The 13,165-nt window shown below is 50.9% G+C and overlaps 2 protein-coding genes across 4 annotated transcripts; one reads left to right on the top strand and one right to left on the bottom strand.

Annotated features, from left to right (window-relative positions):
* The first annotated feature begins 1,617 nt into the window (after positions 1-1,617).
* Gadd45gip1 (GADD45G interacting protein 1) lies at positions 1,618-4,559 on the top strand. Its single transcript, XM_041649987.1, has 2 exons — positions 1,618-2,011; positions 4,195-4,559. The coding sequence occupies exons 1-2, from the start codon at positions 1,662-1,664 to the stop codon at positions 4,511-4,513; spliced, it is 669 nt and encodes a 222-aa protein (XP_041505921.1). The 5' UTR covers positions 1,618-1,661; the 3' UTR covers positions 4,514-4,559.
* A 466-nt stretch (positions 4,560-5,025) lies between these two features.
* Positions 5,026-10,894, bottom strand: Rad23a (RAD23 homolog A, nucleotide excision repair protein). 3 transcript variants are annotated; one of them, XM_041649984.1, is made up of 9 exons: positions 10,629-10,872; positions 8,998-9,159; positions 8,674-8,855; positions 8,493-8,548; positions 8,227-8,354; positions 7,931-8,009; positions 7,708-7,838; positions 5,842-6,006; positions 5,026-5,402 (listed from the first exon to the last, which is right to left on the bottom strand). In XM_041649984.1, the coding sequence occupies exons 1-9, from the start codon at positions 10,698-10,700 to the stop codon at positions 5,247-5,249; spliced, it is 1,131 nt and encodes a 376-aa protein (XP_041505918.1). In that variant the 5' UTR covers positions 10,701-10,872; the 3' UTR covers positions 5,026-5,246. The 3 variants fall into 3 exon arrangements, with proteins under 3 accessions (XP_041505918.1, XP_041505920.1, XP_041505919.1); XM_041649986.1 differs by lacking the exon at positions 5,026-5,402 and adding an exon at positions 5,567-5,763 and having other exon boundaries at positions 5,909-6,006; positions 10,629-10,894; XM_041649985.1 differs by lacking the exon at positions 5,026-5,402 and adding an exon at positions 5,567-5,761 and having other exon boundaries at positions 10,629-10,857.
* Positions 10,895-13,165: the final 2,271 nt, after the last annotated feature.

The following is a 13,165-nucleotide window of genomic DNA, read 5'->3' as shown; positions in this document are numbered from 1 at the left end:
AGAGCAAACAAGATGTAATACAAGGAGTTGAAGAAATGACTCAGAAGTTAAGAGCACTTCCTGATCTTCCAGAGGACTTGAGTTCAGTTCCCTGTACCCAAGCACCTTGACAACTGCCTGGAAGGCCAGCTCTGGAGGATTAATTTGGTCGCTGCAGGCACACACACATATTTAAAAAAAAAAAAAAGATTTAAAGTGTGCCGGACAGTGGTAACACACTCCTTTAGTCCCAGCACACAGAAGGCAGAGACGGGAGAATCTCTGAGTTCGAGGTCAGCCTGGTCTACCTGTAGACCAAATTTCAGGACAGGTAGGGCTACACAGAGAAACCAGGTCTCGAAAAACAAACAAACTGTATGGGGAAGGGCCAGCCAAAGAAACACACCCTGACCCTGAAACCAGAGCTAAAGAAACACATTTTGGCCATAGAATCAGTGCAGTGAAAGAAATATGTCCTGGCCCTGAAATTAGAGCCAAAAGGCTAAAAAGGGCCAGTGAAAGAAACACTTTGGCTCTAAAACCAGAGCCAAATCTACCCCTAAGCAACTAAGCAAAAAACAAACCAATCCCTGAGCAGAGATCTAGCCAGTCTGAGCTCAAGGGACTGAAACCTGACCAATTCCCAGCCTGAAAATCTTCTCCCTGGAAAAACTCTGCCTCTAAGAAGCTCTGCACCCGCTGAGTTTGCTGCTATCTTCTGACCCCTGCAGAGGCAGCCGCTCTCCTGGACTCTTCCCTCTCGAAGGATGCTTGGGTGAGACCTCCCTTTACAGGAATGGAGTGCACGAGAGAAGTAACAACTTTTGCCCGCAGCAGAGCAGGACTATACTCCCCCACTTCCACTCGGGTTTCCGCTAGGCACAGTTGTTACGGGGGGGGGGGGGGGGGGGGGCGGGACCAGAGTAGATCTGTAACAACTTCGCCGGGGGAACCCTCTCCTGACGGAGGCGCAGAGCTGTTAGATTGGGGAAACCTTTCCCTGGGGCAGGGCTGTAACCTGCTCTGCCTACCGTGACCACCTGTGCTTGGTTCCCAAGTGCCAGAATACTTTTCCATCCAAGCCGTAATACTTAGCATTCCTTGGCTCCCGACTGCCAGGATCCCTTTCTATCTGAGCTGCAATGCTTACACAAACAAACAAAAAGACTTAAAAGGCAACATGAACCTAGATACTAAGATGGAAATATTTAATATATTAGAGAGATAAAAAGGCATATGTGGGGGAAATAAAATATAAAATAAAATGGAAATAATTAAAACAAGATTTCAAAACTAAAAATTAAAATGTTAGCTTAAATATATTATTTTAAATATTACTAGAATGCCAGTTTTGCTCTTGTTTTGTTTTGAGACAAGGTTTCTCTATAGCTTTGGAGCCTGTCCTGGAACTAGCTCTATAGACCAGGCTGTCCTTCAACTCACAGAGATCCTCCTGCCTCTCCCTCCTGAGTGCTGGGATCAATGTTATATTTTATAATATATGGCCACGCCTGGTCATATATATTAACAACTACCGCCTCCCGCATTAAATGTGCACCTCTACGGCACCGATTACAGTCTTCCAGTCTAGTTCCTAGGCTCCCTTACCTGAGGTCCCCGAGGTTTCCGCCGCGCAGGCAGCACTCTAGCCAGCCCGCCGCCCGCGAGGACCCACAGCCAAGATGGCGGCGTCCGCCATGCAGGCGCGCCGTCTCCTGCGGTTCTCCGTGGCTGTGGGGCCCAGATCCTGTAACTACCGTGCGCCGCCACCCCCGCGCCGCCACCCCGAGCCCCATTGGCCAGACCCGGAGAACCCGCTGAGCCCACGATGGCAACTAGGGCCGCGGTACGCGGCCAAGCAGTTCGCGCGTTACGGCGCCAAGTCCGGGGTGGCCCCCGCCTCCCTGTGGCCGTCCCCGGAGCAGCTGCGCGAGTTGGAGGCGGAGGAGCGAGAATGGTACCCGAGTTTAGCGACCATGCAAGAGTCGCTGCGCACACAGCAGCAGGCCGAGGAGGCAAAGCGTCGTGCCAGGTGCGTTATGGGGGCAGGTAACCCACGGCCCCGAAACCACGAATCCTTCGTTAAAGACATGCGGAGCCCTTGTGGTGTAGGGTTAACATACATGTTCACCTGGCTGAAAAACAAAACTTCTGGCCGGGCGGTGGTGGCACACGCCTTTAATTCCAGCAATTGGGAGACAGAGATAGGTGGATCTCTGTGAGTTCGAGGCCAGCCTGGTCTACAGCGCGAGTTCCAGAAAGGCTCCAAAGCTACAGAGAAACCCTGTCTCGAAAAACCAAACCAACCCCCCCCCCACACACACAACTGCTAGGTAAATTCTTGTAGTCACTCAGCTGCAGTTCTTGTGTTACTTTCCCCCTTCCTTTACTACTGAGCTGTATCACTAGCTCGCCTTATATATACATAAGGTCTCACTGTTAACCATAACTCGTTATGTTTCCAGACTGGCACTGAATCTAGAATCCATCTACCTTTACCTTCCCTGTATCTGAGATTACAGGCCTGTACCAGGCCCAGCCTCAACTATTTTATCTTTACTAACATTCTGTGCAAGAATTGGAGGATCCACACAATGGGAAACAAAACAGACAAGAATTTCACATGACGGGGCCCTCAGAAGGACAAAACACGGTTAAGAGTGCGTGCTGGAGCCCGGCAATGATGGTGCAAGCCCAGCACTCGGGAGACAGAGGCAGGTGGATCTCTGAGTTCGAGACCAGCCTGGTCTACAAGAGCTAGTTCCAGGACAGGCTCCAAAGCTACAGAGAAATATTGTTTTGGGGGGGAAAAGTGCATGCTGGGGCCAAGCAGTAGTAGTGCACACCCTTAATGCCAGCATTCGGGAAGAAGAGGCAGGCGGATCTCAGTGAGTTCGAGGCCAGCCTGGTATAGAATGAGTTCCAGAATAGCCAAGGTTACAAGGTTTTTTATCCCAAAAAAAGGGGAGGGGGGTAAGCATGCAGGAGAACATCTGAGTTTGCTAGCCCTTGTATGTTTAAGCAAAGCCCCATATAACCAGTTATAGTTACTGGGAAAATCTTGAGTTCCCAGAAGGAGAACAGGTGGTGCAAAGGTCCTGAGGTTGAGCCAAGCCTAGTGACACATGACTGTCACTTTGGAGAAGGCGTGGTTCAGAGGCAGGGTGTGAGGTCTGAGGACAGCCCTCACACCTATCAGTGAGACCCTTTATTTATCATAAGGAAACTGGGCATGAGGAAAGCACACCTGTAATCTTAGCCATCTGGAGCCATCTATGTAGACCAGCCTCATCTACATAGTAAGACCCTATCTTTGAAAAAATTTCAAGCCAGTGGCAGTACAGGCCTTTAATCCCAACACTAGGAGGCAGGGGCAGGTGAGATCAAGGTCAGCCTCTATACTACAGAGTGAGTTCCAGGGCAGCCAGGACTGCACAGAGAAACCCTGTCTCAAAAAAACAAAAAAGAAAGGAAATTAATTTAAAAAAAAATGCTTAGGGGCTGGAGAAAAATGGCTCAGCGGTTAAGAGCACTGCCTGCTCTTCCAAAGGTTCTGAGTTCAATTCCCAGCAACTACATGGTGTTAGGAGATCTGGCGCCCTCTTCTGGCCTGCAGGCATACATGCAGAAAGAATACTGTATGCATAATAAATAAATTTTAAAAAAATGCCTAAAGTGTGCCCTGAGGCACTAGGTCAGTGTGGCTGGGTAGTGGAGATGAGAATGGTGCTGGGCCCCGAAGTCCAGGGCAGACATCAGCAAAGGAGGAACATGTGCACGATCAGATCTGCGGGGGAAATGGAGAAAGTCATAGACATCTGGATGATGCCACTTCTGGTGCAGGGTCCAAGGCAAGTGAAATGTGTTCCTGGTATTTAACCTGTCCTCTCAACTTTGAATTTTGTCCAGATGAAACTGAGGCCTGGAGAAGCCAGGTCAGCTGTCCAGAGTCACACTGTGAGTGTAGAACAGCGCTGGTTCCCATCTGTCCCACCCTAGCTGGATGGATAGTCCTTTCCTGTTTTAAGGCTTGATTCTTTCAGTTTTACTGTCTTAAGACTGAGATATGAGTGTAACTAAGAAATTCACAGGGCTGGAAGAAAACATTCATCTAGTTGTTTCTGTGCCCGAATTTGGACCTGGCAGACACAGCCACAGGTAGGTGGAATCCAGGGTCGACTTGGTCTGCCCCTTACTGCCTGCTTTCCTCTGCAGGGAGCAGCACATCTCAGAGTGCATGGCCAAGATGCCACAAATGATTGAGAACTGGCGACGGCAGAAGCGGGAACGCTGGGAGAAAGCTCAGGCTGATAAGGAGCGGAGGGCCCGGCTACAGGCTGAGGCCCAGGAGCGCCTGGGTTACCACGTGGACCCAAGGAGTGCCCGCTTCCAGGAACTGTTACAGGACCTAGACAAGCAGCAGCGCAAGCGCCTCAAGGAGGAGAAACAGCGGCAGAAGAAGGAGGCACGAGCTGCTGCAATGGCCTCTGCCGAAGCCCAGGACCCAGAAGTGTCTGGGGAGCCCAGTTCCTGAAAGCCCCTTTCCCAATAAAACCTGCTGCTGACAGCTCTGTGCTATACATTCTCCCTCAAGTTGTGACTTCCTGGGCCCCCGGCTCATTCCACAACACCTGGGGTGGGAGAATGCTCCACTGGGCTGTGTTCACACCTGGACGCTAGGCCATGCCATGAACTGGGGCTTCAGGGACATAGAAAGGGGAATGGATGGGCAAATAATGAAGGAGCAGATGGCGGTGGAGAAGGAGGCTTCTGTTTACCAACATTAATCTCCAGTAATTAGCCAATTACCGGGGGGAGTACAGCCAAACAGACTGCATGATAGAGGGAGCAGCAGCCCTTCTAGGGCTAAGCTGGGGCAGGGGCCCAAGTTTCCAGAGGGAAGAGATGCTGGGGCCCCCATCTGTGAGGCTCACAGGCATCTTCCCCACAGCTTGGCATGCCACGTCACCTGTGCCCCAGCTAGCTCACAGATTCATAGGCTGCTGTGAGAAGCTCCAGTAGGCAGGCACCATTATTAGGGCTCACTTTTAAAACTTTATTCACTTCAAAACCTTTATCAGAGATGTGGTTCTGTCCTGGGGCAGGGGTAGCCTTGGCCTTCAGAATTGATGTTACCTTCTTCTCCAGGCTGGAGGCCAAGGCCGGTCTGGGGAGAAGGCCTTGGGCTTCTAATGAACTCACTCCAGATGGAAAGATTTGGGCCACTCCAATGGAGGATAAAAGTTTAGGGCTCCAGCTTCCCCTCATCATGGAGGAGGGAGGTGGGTTGTCCTTGGGGATGCTTCAGGGATGGGGAAGCAGGCAGGCGCCTCTCCATCTGGCTGCAGGGAGCTGGGACAGAGGCCAAGAGGGGCCCATCTGTCGCCTCCTGGTCTTGCCAGCAACTTTGAGCAGGCTGGGCTCTGTTAAGAGGATGGGGACAGCTGTCTGGCCCAGGTCTTGTCGGACTGAGATGGGAATAGGGGCCACTTCAGGAAGGTGGGAATCTGGGCAAGGTGGTGGTTTTTCTTTTTCTTTAAATGGTTTTTGATTTTTTCTTCCTCTTAAATAAACATGAATACATATATGTGTGTGTATATATATATATATACTTTCTCTTTTATAAAACTTTTGTGGAGTGGGGTGGGGGCACTCCAGCCTCCCAGCGTCACTCATCATCAAAGTTCTGACTCAGGAGGAAGTTGGCAGCCAAGTTCTCATTTTTTTCACACGCGAAGTAAGCCTGGATCACCAGGCTCTCTGGGAAGCCCAGTGCCTTCAGCTGTGGGAAGATGGGCAGGGTAAGAAGGAGGGAGGTATGGGGCTGCCCACCATGAGTGGCTCTTCAGCCAGGCCTCTTACCCTTTCTATAGCTTCCTTCTCCTGCGGCGTCACCTGGATATAGTTCATCTGTGGGGCCTCCTCCCCTATGGCACCAACCTCGCCCTCTACATCAGAGACATCCGGCAGCTCCCCAGGGGGCTCATTCAACATCTGGATGAACTGCTCCTGGTGACGGCTAATTTGCTGTGAGGAGAAGGGTGACAGTCCACAGTCCTTGCCGCGTATGCCCAGGTCCCATCACAGCCCTGCTTACACACACTGTCAAACACTCTGAAGGTGCCTACTCTGGCCAACAGTCATGGAATCATAGAAATAAACTGTCAAGGTAGGGCTAAGGTGCCAAGCTGGGGAGACGGGCATGGTGGCACACACCCTTAACCCTGGCACTTGGGAGGCAGAGGCAGGAGGATCTGAGTTTGAGGCTGGCCTGGTCTACAGAGGAATTTGAAGCTAGCCAGGGCTATGTAGTGTCTCAATTAAATGTCTCAGTAAAACAAACGAAGTAAATGTACCAAAGCTATGCATGATGGGTCATACCTGTAATCCCAGCCCTCGGGAGGCTGAAGCAAGAGGATCACCATGAGTTTGAAGCCGGCCTAACCTATATAGTGAGACTAAATAAAAACAAAAGTTCAAACCAAGTAGCTGCAGATATGCTAGTTAAGTTATTGAGGCCTTTTGGGAGGGATCAACTGTCTCGCAGAAGAGAGGAGCTTGCCTCTGGCTAAAACAAGCACCAAGTGAAAATGCCCTGGGTGGATCTAGAGGGATGGCAAGTCCCAGAAGAGCTCTGTGGCCACATGAGCAGCACAGAGAGTCTGGGAAGACAAGGGGGAGTGCAGCTTGGGTGCCTCTATCACATTGCGAGTGGACCCAGGCCTCAACCTGCTAAGTACTAGCACTCCACTACTGAGGCACACTCTCAACCTGTGCAACCTTTATCTTTTTTCTTTCTTTTTTTGAGATGATCTCACTATTTCAAGGAGCTGACTTCAAGTCCAGTGATCCTCCTACCTCAGCCTAAGTGCTGGACTACACTACCACGCTCAGCCTGAGTCTGTTAAATACACTGTACTTGGAAATCTAAAGGTTCTGATGCAACCCTTTGCTTCTGCAGACATCTGACAATTTAGCCTCTTGGTGGACAGTCACCAGGGGCATGGTGTAGAATGAGGAGACACGAGAGAAAGAAACAGGATATTGGGTGGGCAAAGTGGCTACCACTGGGGTAGAAGCAGAGACAGTCCCCAGGAGGCTGTCCGAGGCTCAGGGCAGAAACAAACAAGTGGGCCTGAAAACTCAGAGGTCCAGGAAGTCCTCTCATAGTTCAGCCAAGAGCGGTACAGGGGTTCTGGTGTGATGACACAGGTTCAGGTCAGATCAGGAAAAAGACAAGACTGAGAAGCAGGGAGAGGAGCTACGGTACAGCAAGAACTCAAGAAGACTGCTGAGCCGGTTGGTGGTGGCGCACGCCTTTAATCCCAGCACTGGGGAGGCAGAGGCAGGCGGATCTCTAGAGTTCGAGGCCAGCCTGGTCTACAGAGCTACAGAGTGAGTTTCAGAACAGGCTCTAAAGCTACAGAGAAACCCCATTTGAAAAACAAACAAACAAACAAAAATACTGTGGCCAGAGTCTAGGACCCAGATGTATGGCAGGAGGCAGGCAGGCTGCTTTGGTGCTCTGGGCCTGACCTCTTCTGCAGGGGGATGTCAACAGCATCTGTACCTCATTGAAGTCCAATTACACATGACCTTGTCGGTCATCAGACAGCAAGGGACTGGACCTGTGCTATTCTGCTTTCTCAGAGCAAAGCTATGTCCCTGGGTGTTCCCCTAAAGAACTAGAAAAGGCATCTGTCTCAGTTCCCTCGCCCTGGAATGCACCTGCAAGAGCTGAGGGTTCTCCTGGCCCAGCTGCTGGAGCAGTGCAGGGAGTAGCGCTGGGTTCTGCTGAATCACTTGCCGCATGTTCTGGAACTGGGGCTGGTCCCGCAGGAACTCCAGGGGGTTCTCCACTGTTAGTGGCAGGAAGAGGTGTGGTGAGACCCCTGCAGGGCTCCTGAGCTAGACTGTAGATGCCCACATGCAAACTGTTCATCCTGCTCACCTGTTTCTGTGGCCGGCTGTTCTGGTACCTGGCTCTCCTGGACAGAACCATGTTCGGGCTCAGGGCTTCCGGGAATTCCCTGTCAGGGATCCTGCTCTTTAGTTCTCTCCAACAGAGCCACTTCCCCCTCCCAAATTATCAGCCTGATAGGAGACAGGAAGGCCTCATCCCCGCCCTCCATGTTCTCTGTCCTGCCTCTTTGGGAAGCCTCCAGTGGCAACAGAAGGACCCAAGAGCCTATGGGGAGGTTCCACTTCCATTTCTGTTGAGGTACCGAGACCTGGAGACTCCCTCACCGTCAGCAAGTACTCCACAGCTCTGTGGGGGTTGTTGTAGCTGGCCCTCAGCGCGGCCACAACCCGTTCCCGCTCGTAGCCCATGGACATGATCTCGGTCAGCATCGTCTCATACTCAGAGCCAGTCACTGTGGAGGGAGCAGCAGGGCTGGGGTCACCAGGAGCACAGAAGGGCAGCTCCCAGGCCCTCCCATACCCAGACAAGGCTGTCAAAGGCTGATGGCTGGGGCTCCCAGTCACCTCTGCCCTGAGGACCACCCACCCACCTAATGTGGAAGCTGCGTCTTCCTCTCGCCCGCTGCTACCTGAAGAAGGAACAGAGCTGCAAATTCAAGAGAGAGAAATCGGACCCAGGCTTCTGGTGGCTTGCCCTCCCGGCAAGTGCATGGGACCACACTGGAAGGTGCAGAAGACAGGGCACAGGTAAGGCTACTGTCCCTTCCTTACCCAGAAATGGATTCTGGAGATGTTGTGGTGGCTGAATCTTCTGATGGGCTCTTGTCCTCGCTGCTGGGAGGTGGAGGATGGGACATCCCTGATGCCGGGGCCGGAGGGAAAGGTGTGGAGGATTCCGAGGCAGCAGTAGGTGAGACCTCTGGGGGTGCTGGAGTCCCCTGGACAGTCTTGGTCTGTGACAAGAAGAAGAAGGGATCAGGCAGCAGCATCCCTATCAAGCCTCAACATCCTGCCCCATCACAGCCCCACCCTGCCTGTGGCTAATCTCTCCTGGACACACAAGCTCTTTGCCAGCATCCCAGCTAATCTACCCACCTTGGTCACCATGACAACCACAAAGTTCTTCTCATCTATATGGTATTCCTTGATGGGGACATCGTCACTCAAGATCTTGCCAGCATAGATGAGCTTCTGTCCGGCCACAGGGAAAGCTTCTCTACCCTTCTCAGCTTCTATCTTTTCCTTTAGCACCTTCACCTGGAATAAGGAGTAAGGTATTATAAACAAGACTAATAATGTATGTGTGTGTGTGGTCACAAGTAGCACCAGCACTCAGATACCCTCAGTGAAGTCTAAGCATGGTGGTGCACACATTTAACCCCAACACGGGGGAGAGACTGAGTTCCAGGCTAGCCAGAGCTACATAATGAAGCTGTCTCAAATACAATAAAGACTCCTTTCCTGACCCTTTTACTCTAGGGAAAAAGCTTTGCTCTCAATCGTACAAGATTCCGATTCATTCTGGTCAGCTGACAGCAATCTGTTATAGGCCAGACACTGAAGCTGCTCAGTGTGTGTCTGTGTGTATGTTCACACCTAGGTGTGATGGTGGTGGTTTAGGGATGGACCCCAGGGCCTGTTTATACTAAGTGCTCTACCAGAGCTCCATCCCTAAACCCTGTTCAAAACACAAGTCAGTCACTGTTCTCATGTGAAGACACTGATGTGAGAAGAAAAGCGAATTTGTATTTCAGATGCCGTGTGGTTGAGAAGGGAAACAGTAAGGGAAATGAAAGGGTAGACCCACCACCGGCCTCTGTTCTGTAACTACTGAGACATCCTTTTCCCTTCCATTTTTATAACGGTCCTTCTTATTCTGTACTCCAGGCTGGCCTAGAACTACGTAGCTCAGACTGGACTGGAACTCAAAACAAACCCCATCTTGGCCTTAATGTTCAGAGATCATAGACATGACCACAATGCCTAGACTTCACTTAGGGTGTACCAGTAGCTTTATAGTATATTTGAAGGTTCAGGGGAGGTGGCCTCAGTAGTAGCACCTCCTTGGGAGGCTAAGTCAATACAGATCACTTGAGGCCCAGAAAGTTCAAAGTCACACTGAATTACAAGACCCCACTCTCAAAAAGCAAAAGCAAACAAAAGTTCATGCAGCATGTTTAGGCTGCTGTCTGTTACATGAAACAGAAAAAAATTTAACCCTGTCTCTGCCATTGCTGTGACCGTGGCAAAGTTCCTTAACTCTGAGGTTGTCAAAAGGAGAAAGTCAAGAATCCCCGAGGGACAATGCTATTTTGCAGATTCAGTAAGATGACACTGGGAAAGAATAAACGGCCAACAAACACGGACCACCAAAACTATTAAGATTAAGACCATTTATTATCATCAACATTGTCGTCACCAGTTGGCACCTCTTGGCCACTGATGCCAAACTGGGCCACCTGAGCAGCTTGCAAGCTGGGACGCGGAGCCGGCAGCTGACACCGGAGCGGACCTGGGGACTCGCCCTGGGTCCAGGCAGGGAATGGCGCCCGAGCTGCCGGGGCAGGGCAGGGCCGATCGGGGGGATCCGAGGAGGTCGGGCCGCTGGGGGAGGGCAGCAGGGCCCGGCCGCACGTCCTCCCCGTCCCTCCCGTTGGTCCCAGGCCTCCCTGCCCCCACCCACCCCGGCACCCGGTCGCTCCCGCCACCCGGGCTCCGGCCCGCACCGTCTCCTCAGGATCCATGCGTATCTTGAAGGTCTGCTGCTGCAACGTTTTAAGTGTGATGACGACGGCCATGGCGGGGCCGGAGCAATGCGGCAGCCCCAGGATCCTCGTATAACATGCAACTCACGCCGCCGCCATCTTAGCGCCCAGTTGCGCCGTGCTCCAAGCGCTTCCGGGGCAAGTGAGAAGCGCGCGCATATCAGCTTTGTCACCCGTCTGTGAACCTGCCTCTACCTCTAGAGCATGCGTGGTAGCACTTTCCTTCCTTAGGCATGCGCAAACAATTAAGTTGCGCTTTAGCCGGGCAGACTTCGTTGTCTGGATGATGTCATGTTTGTCAATAGTGATGTCATATGCCCGCAAAATGGCTTCTAAGGCACCAGCTTCCACTCACTACCAGTTTTTATGGTTTTTGCTTTAGGTTTAGTTGCCCTAATTCAGATCTGAACAAACTAAAAGTAGTTTAGCAGAAAGCAAATGAAGTTACCACAAATCTCAAACATATCTTTTTAAGTTTTTTTGAATCAGGGTTTCTCTGTAGCTTTGGAGCCTGTCCCGGAACTACCTCTTGTGGACCAGGCTGGCCTCGAACTCAAGAGATCCACCTGCCTCTGGGATTAAAGGCGAGCGCCACCACCACTCAACTGTCAATGACTAGGCTGATAACCAAATATAAGAATCTGGGTATTGGGCTGGAGAGATGGCTCAGCGGTTAAGAGCACTGCCTGCTCTTCCAAAGGTCCTGAGTTCAATTCCCAGCAACCACATGGTGGCTCACAACCATCTGTAATGAGGTCTGGTGCCCTCTTCTGGCCTGCAGGCATACACACAAAACTGAATATTGTATACATAATAAGTAAATAAATATTTAAAAAAAAGAGAGAAAAAAAAAGAATCTGGGTATCATGTGGCTCCATTTCCAAGGGCTATCTTATTAATTTTTAGAACAAACTCTAGTTCATGGGTGCCCTACCTCTTTGTGATATTTCAATGACTGGCAATCCACTCAACACCTCAAAACATTTAACATTTAAAAAAAGAATAACATTTTCCAAGGCTCCTTTTTTTTTGTTTTTTCTTTTTCAAGACAGGGTTTCTCTGTAGCTTTGGTGCCTGTCCCGGAACTAGCTCTTGTAGAGCAGGTTGGCCTCGTACTCCCAGAGATCCGCCTGCCTCTGCCTCCCGAGTGCTGGGATTAAAGGCGTGAGCCACCACCGCCCAGCCAAGGCTCCTTTACGCTAAATACAATTCTCCCCTCCATAGATTTCCCTTGCTTGCACCCACGTTTTTCTGGGAGGTAAGGGGTATTTCAAGAAGCCTAAGTCACCATAACATAACTAAAAGGTGGTGAAAACATCAGCCTTGGAAGGGGTGCAGCACATCAAAGGTGATTTAAGGGGTTGAAGCGAAGCTAGGCCAAGGCTATCATAAAGAGAACACAAGCATCAACATCCTCCCAGGCAGAACTGACTACTCACTGCTCACTACGGAGCTTGCTTTGCCAAATGCTTCTCGCCACACCAGTGATCAGGCAGTTCCCAAAGGCCTGCCTCTCTCCAGCCGCCTGAGTGCAGACTCCTTCAAAATTGGCAAGGCAAGATCAGTTTCTAAGATCACAGGCCTCCTGTCCACCTTCCACCTTTAAATGGCAAGCCTGTGACCCAACAGTGGGGATCCTAATCCTTTCAGTCCCTTTTCCCCTTGTGGTAGGCAGGCACCCAGAGTAAGCCATCTCCAACTGAACATAGCCAACCCCTATCAGCTCAGTCCTAGAAACATGGGCCCTTGGGCTAAACCAGTCACTCTCTGAATTTAGTTCCTTGACTATGACTTACCAGCATTCACTCCAATGATGCGAGGTTTGAAACAGCTCAACTATCTATCCTATGTAGCAGTATCAAAAAGTGGACTAAGAGATCCAGCCTACTCTTTGAGACAGGGTTGTGTAGCCCTGGCTGTACTGGAACTCGCTCTGTAGACCAGACTGGCCTCAAACTCAGAGATCCGCCTGTCTCTGCCTCCCAAGTGCTGGTATTAAAGGTGCGCGCCACCATGCCTAGCTCCAGCCCGTTCTAACAATAGATAGTTAAGATTAAGGTTCAAGTGTCTGCCCAGCAGTCACCAAGCTCAGTCAGCAATCAGTCTGTTCATCACACATCTGCTGCCAGGACAAGGGACTTAGTAGGACTTCAAACATCAAAACTTGCTGCTAGTGGTCAGTGGTGGCACACGCCTTTCTTTAATCCTGGCACTTGGCAAGCAGAGGCAGGCAGATCTTTGTGAGTTCGAGGCCAGCCTGGTCTACAGAGTGAGTTCCAGGATAGGCTCCAAAGCTACATGGAGGAATCCTATCTAGCAAACAAAATCAAATCTGACAGCTGCTCTCCTGCTTGAGATTACATGATACAGATATATATGCACCAATGTCATTTTGTGGGATCCGATCAACTTTAATAGCTCAAGCCTGAGCAACCTGCACCCTGAAAAGCCACTTGATTCCCTGACGTACATCCTCCCAGAGAAGGAAACACGGTAGG

This window comes from Microtus oregoni, unplaced genomic scaffold (genome assembly GCF_018167655.1).
Source record: "Microtus oregoni isolate MIOR12 unplaced genomic scaffold, Mior012 000004F_ref0000308, whole genome shotgun sequence".
NCBI lineage: Eukaryota > Metazoa > Chordata > Mammalia > Rodentia > Cricetidae > Microtus > Microtus oregoni.
The sequence above is the reverse complement of the archived record's forward strand: the minus strand, read 5'-3'. Positions and strand labels throughout refer to the sequence as shown.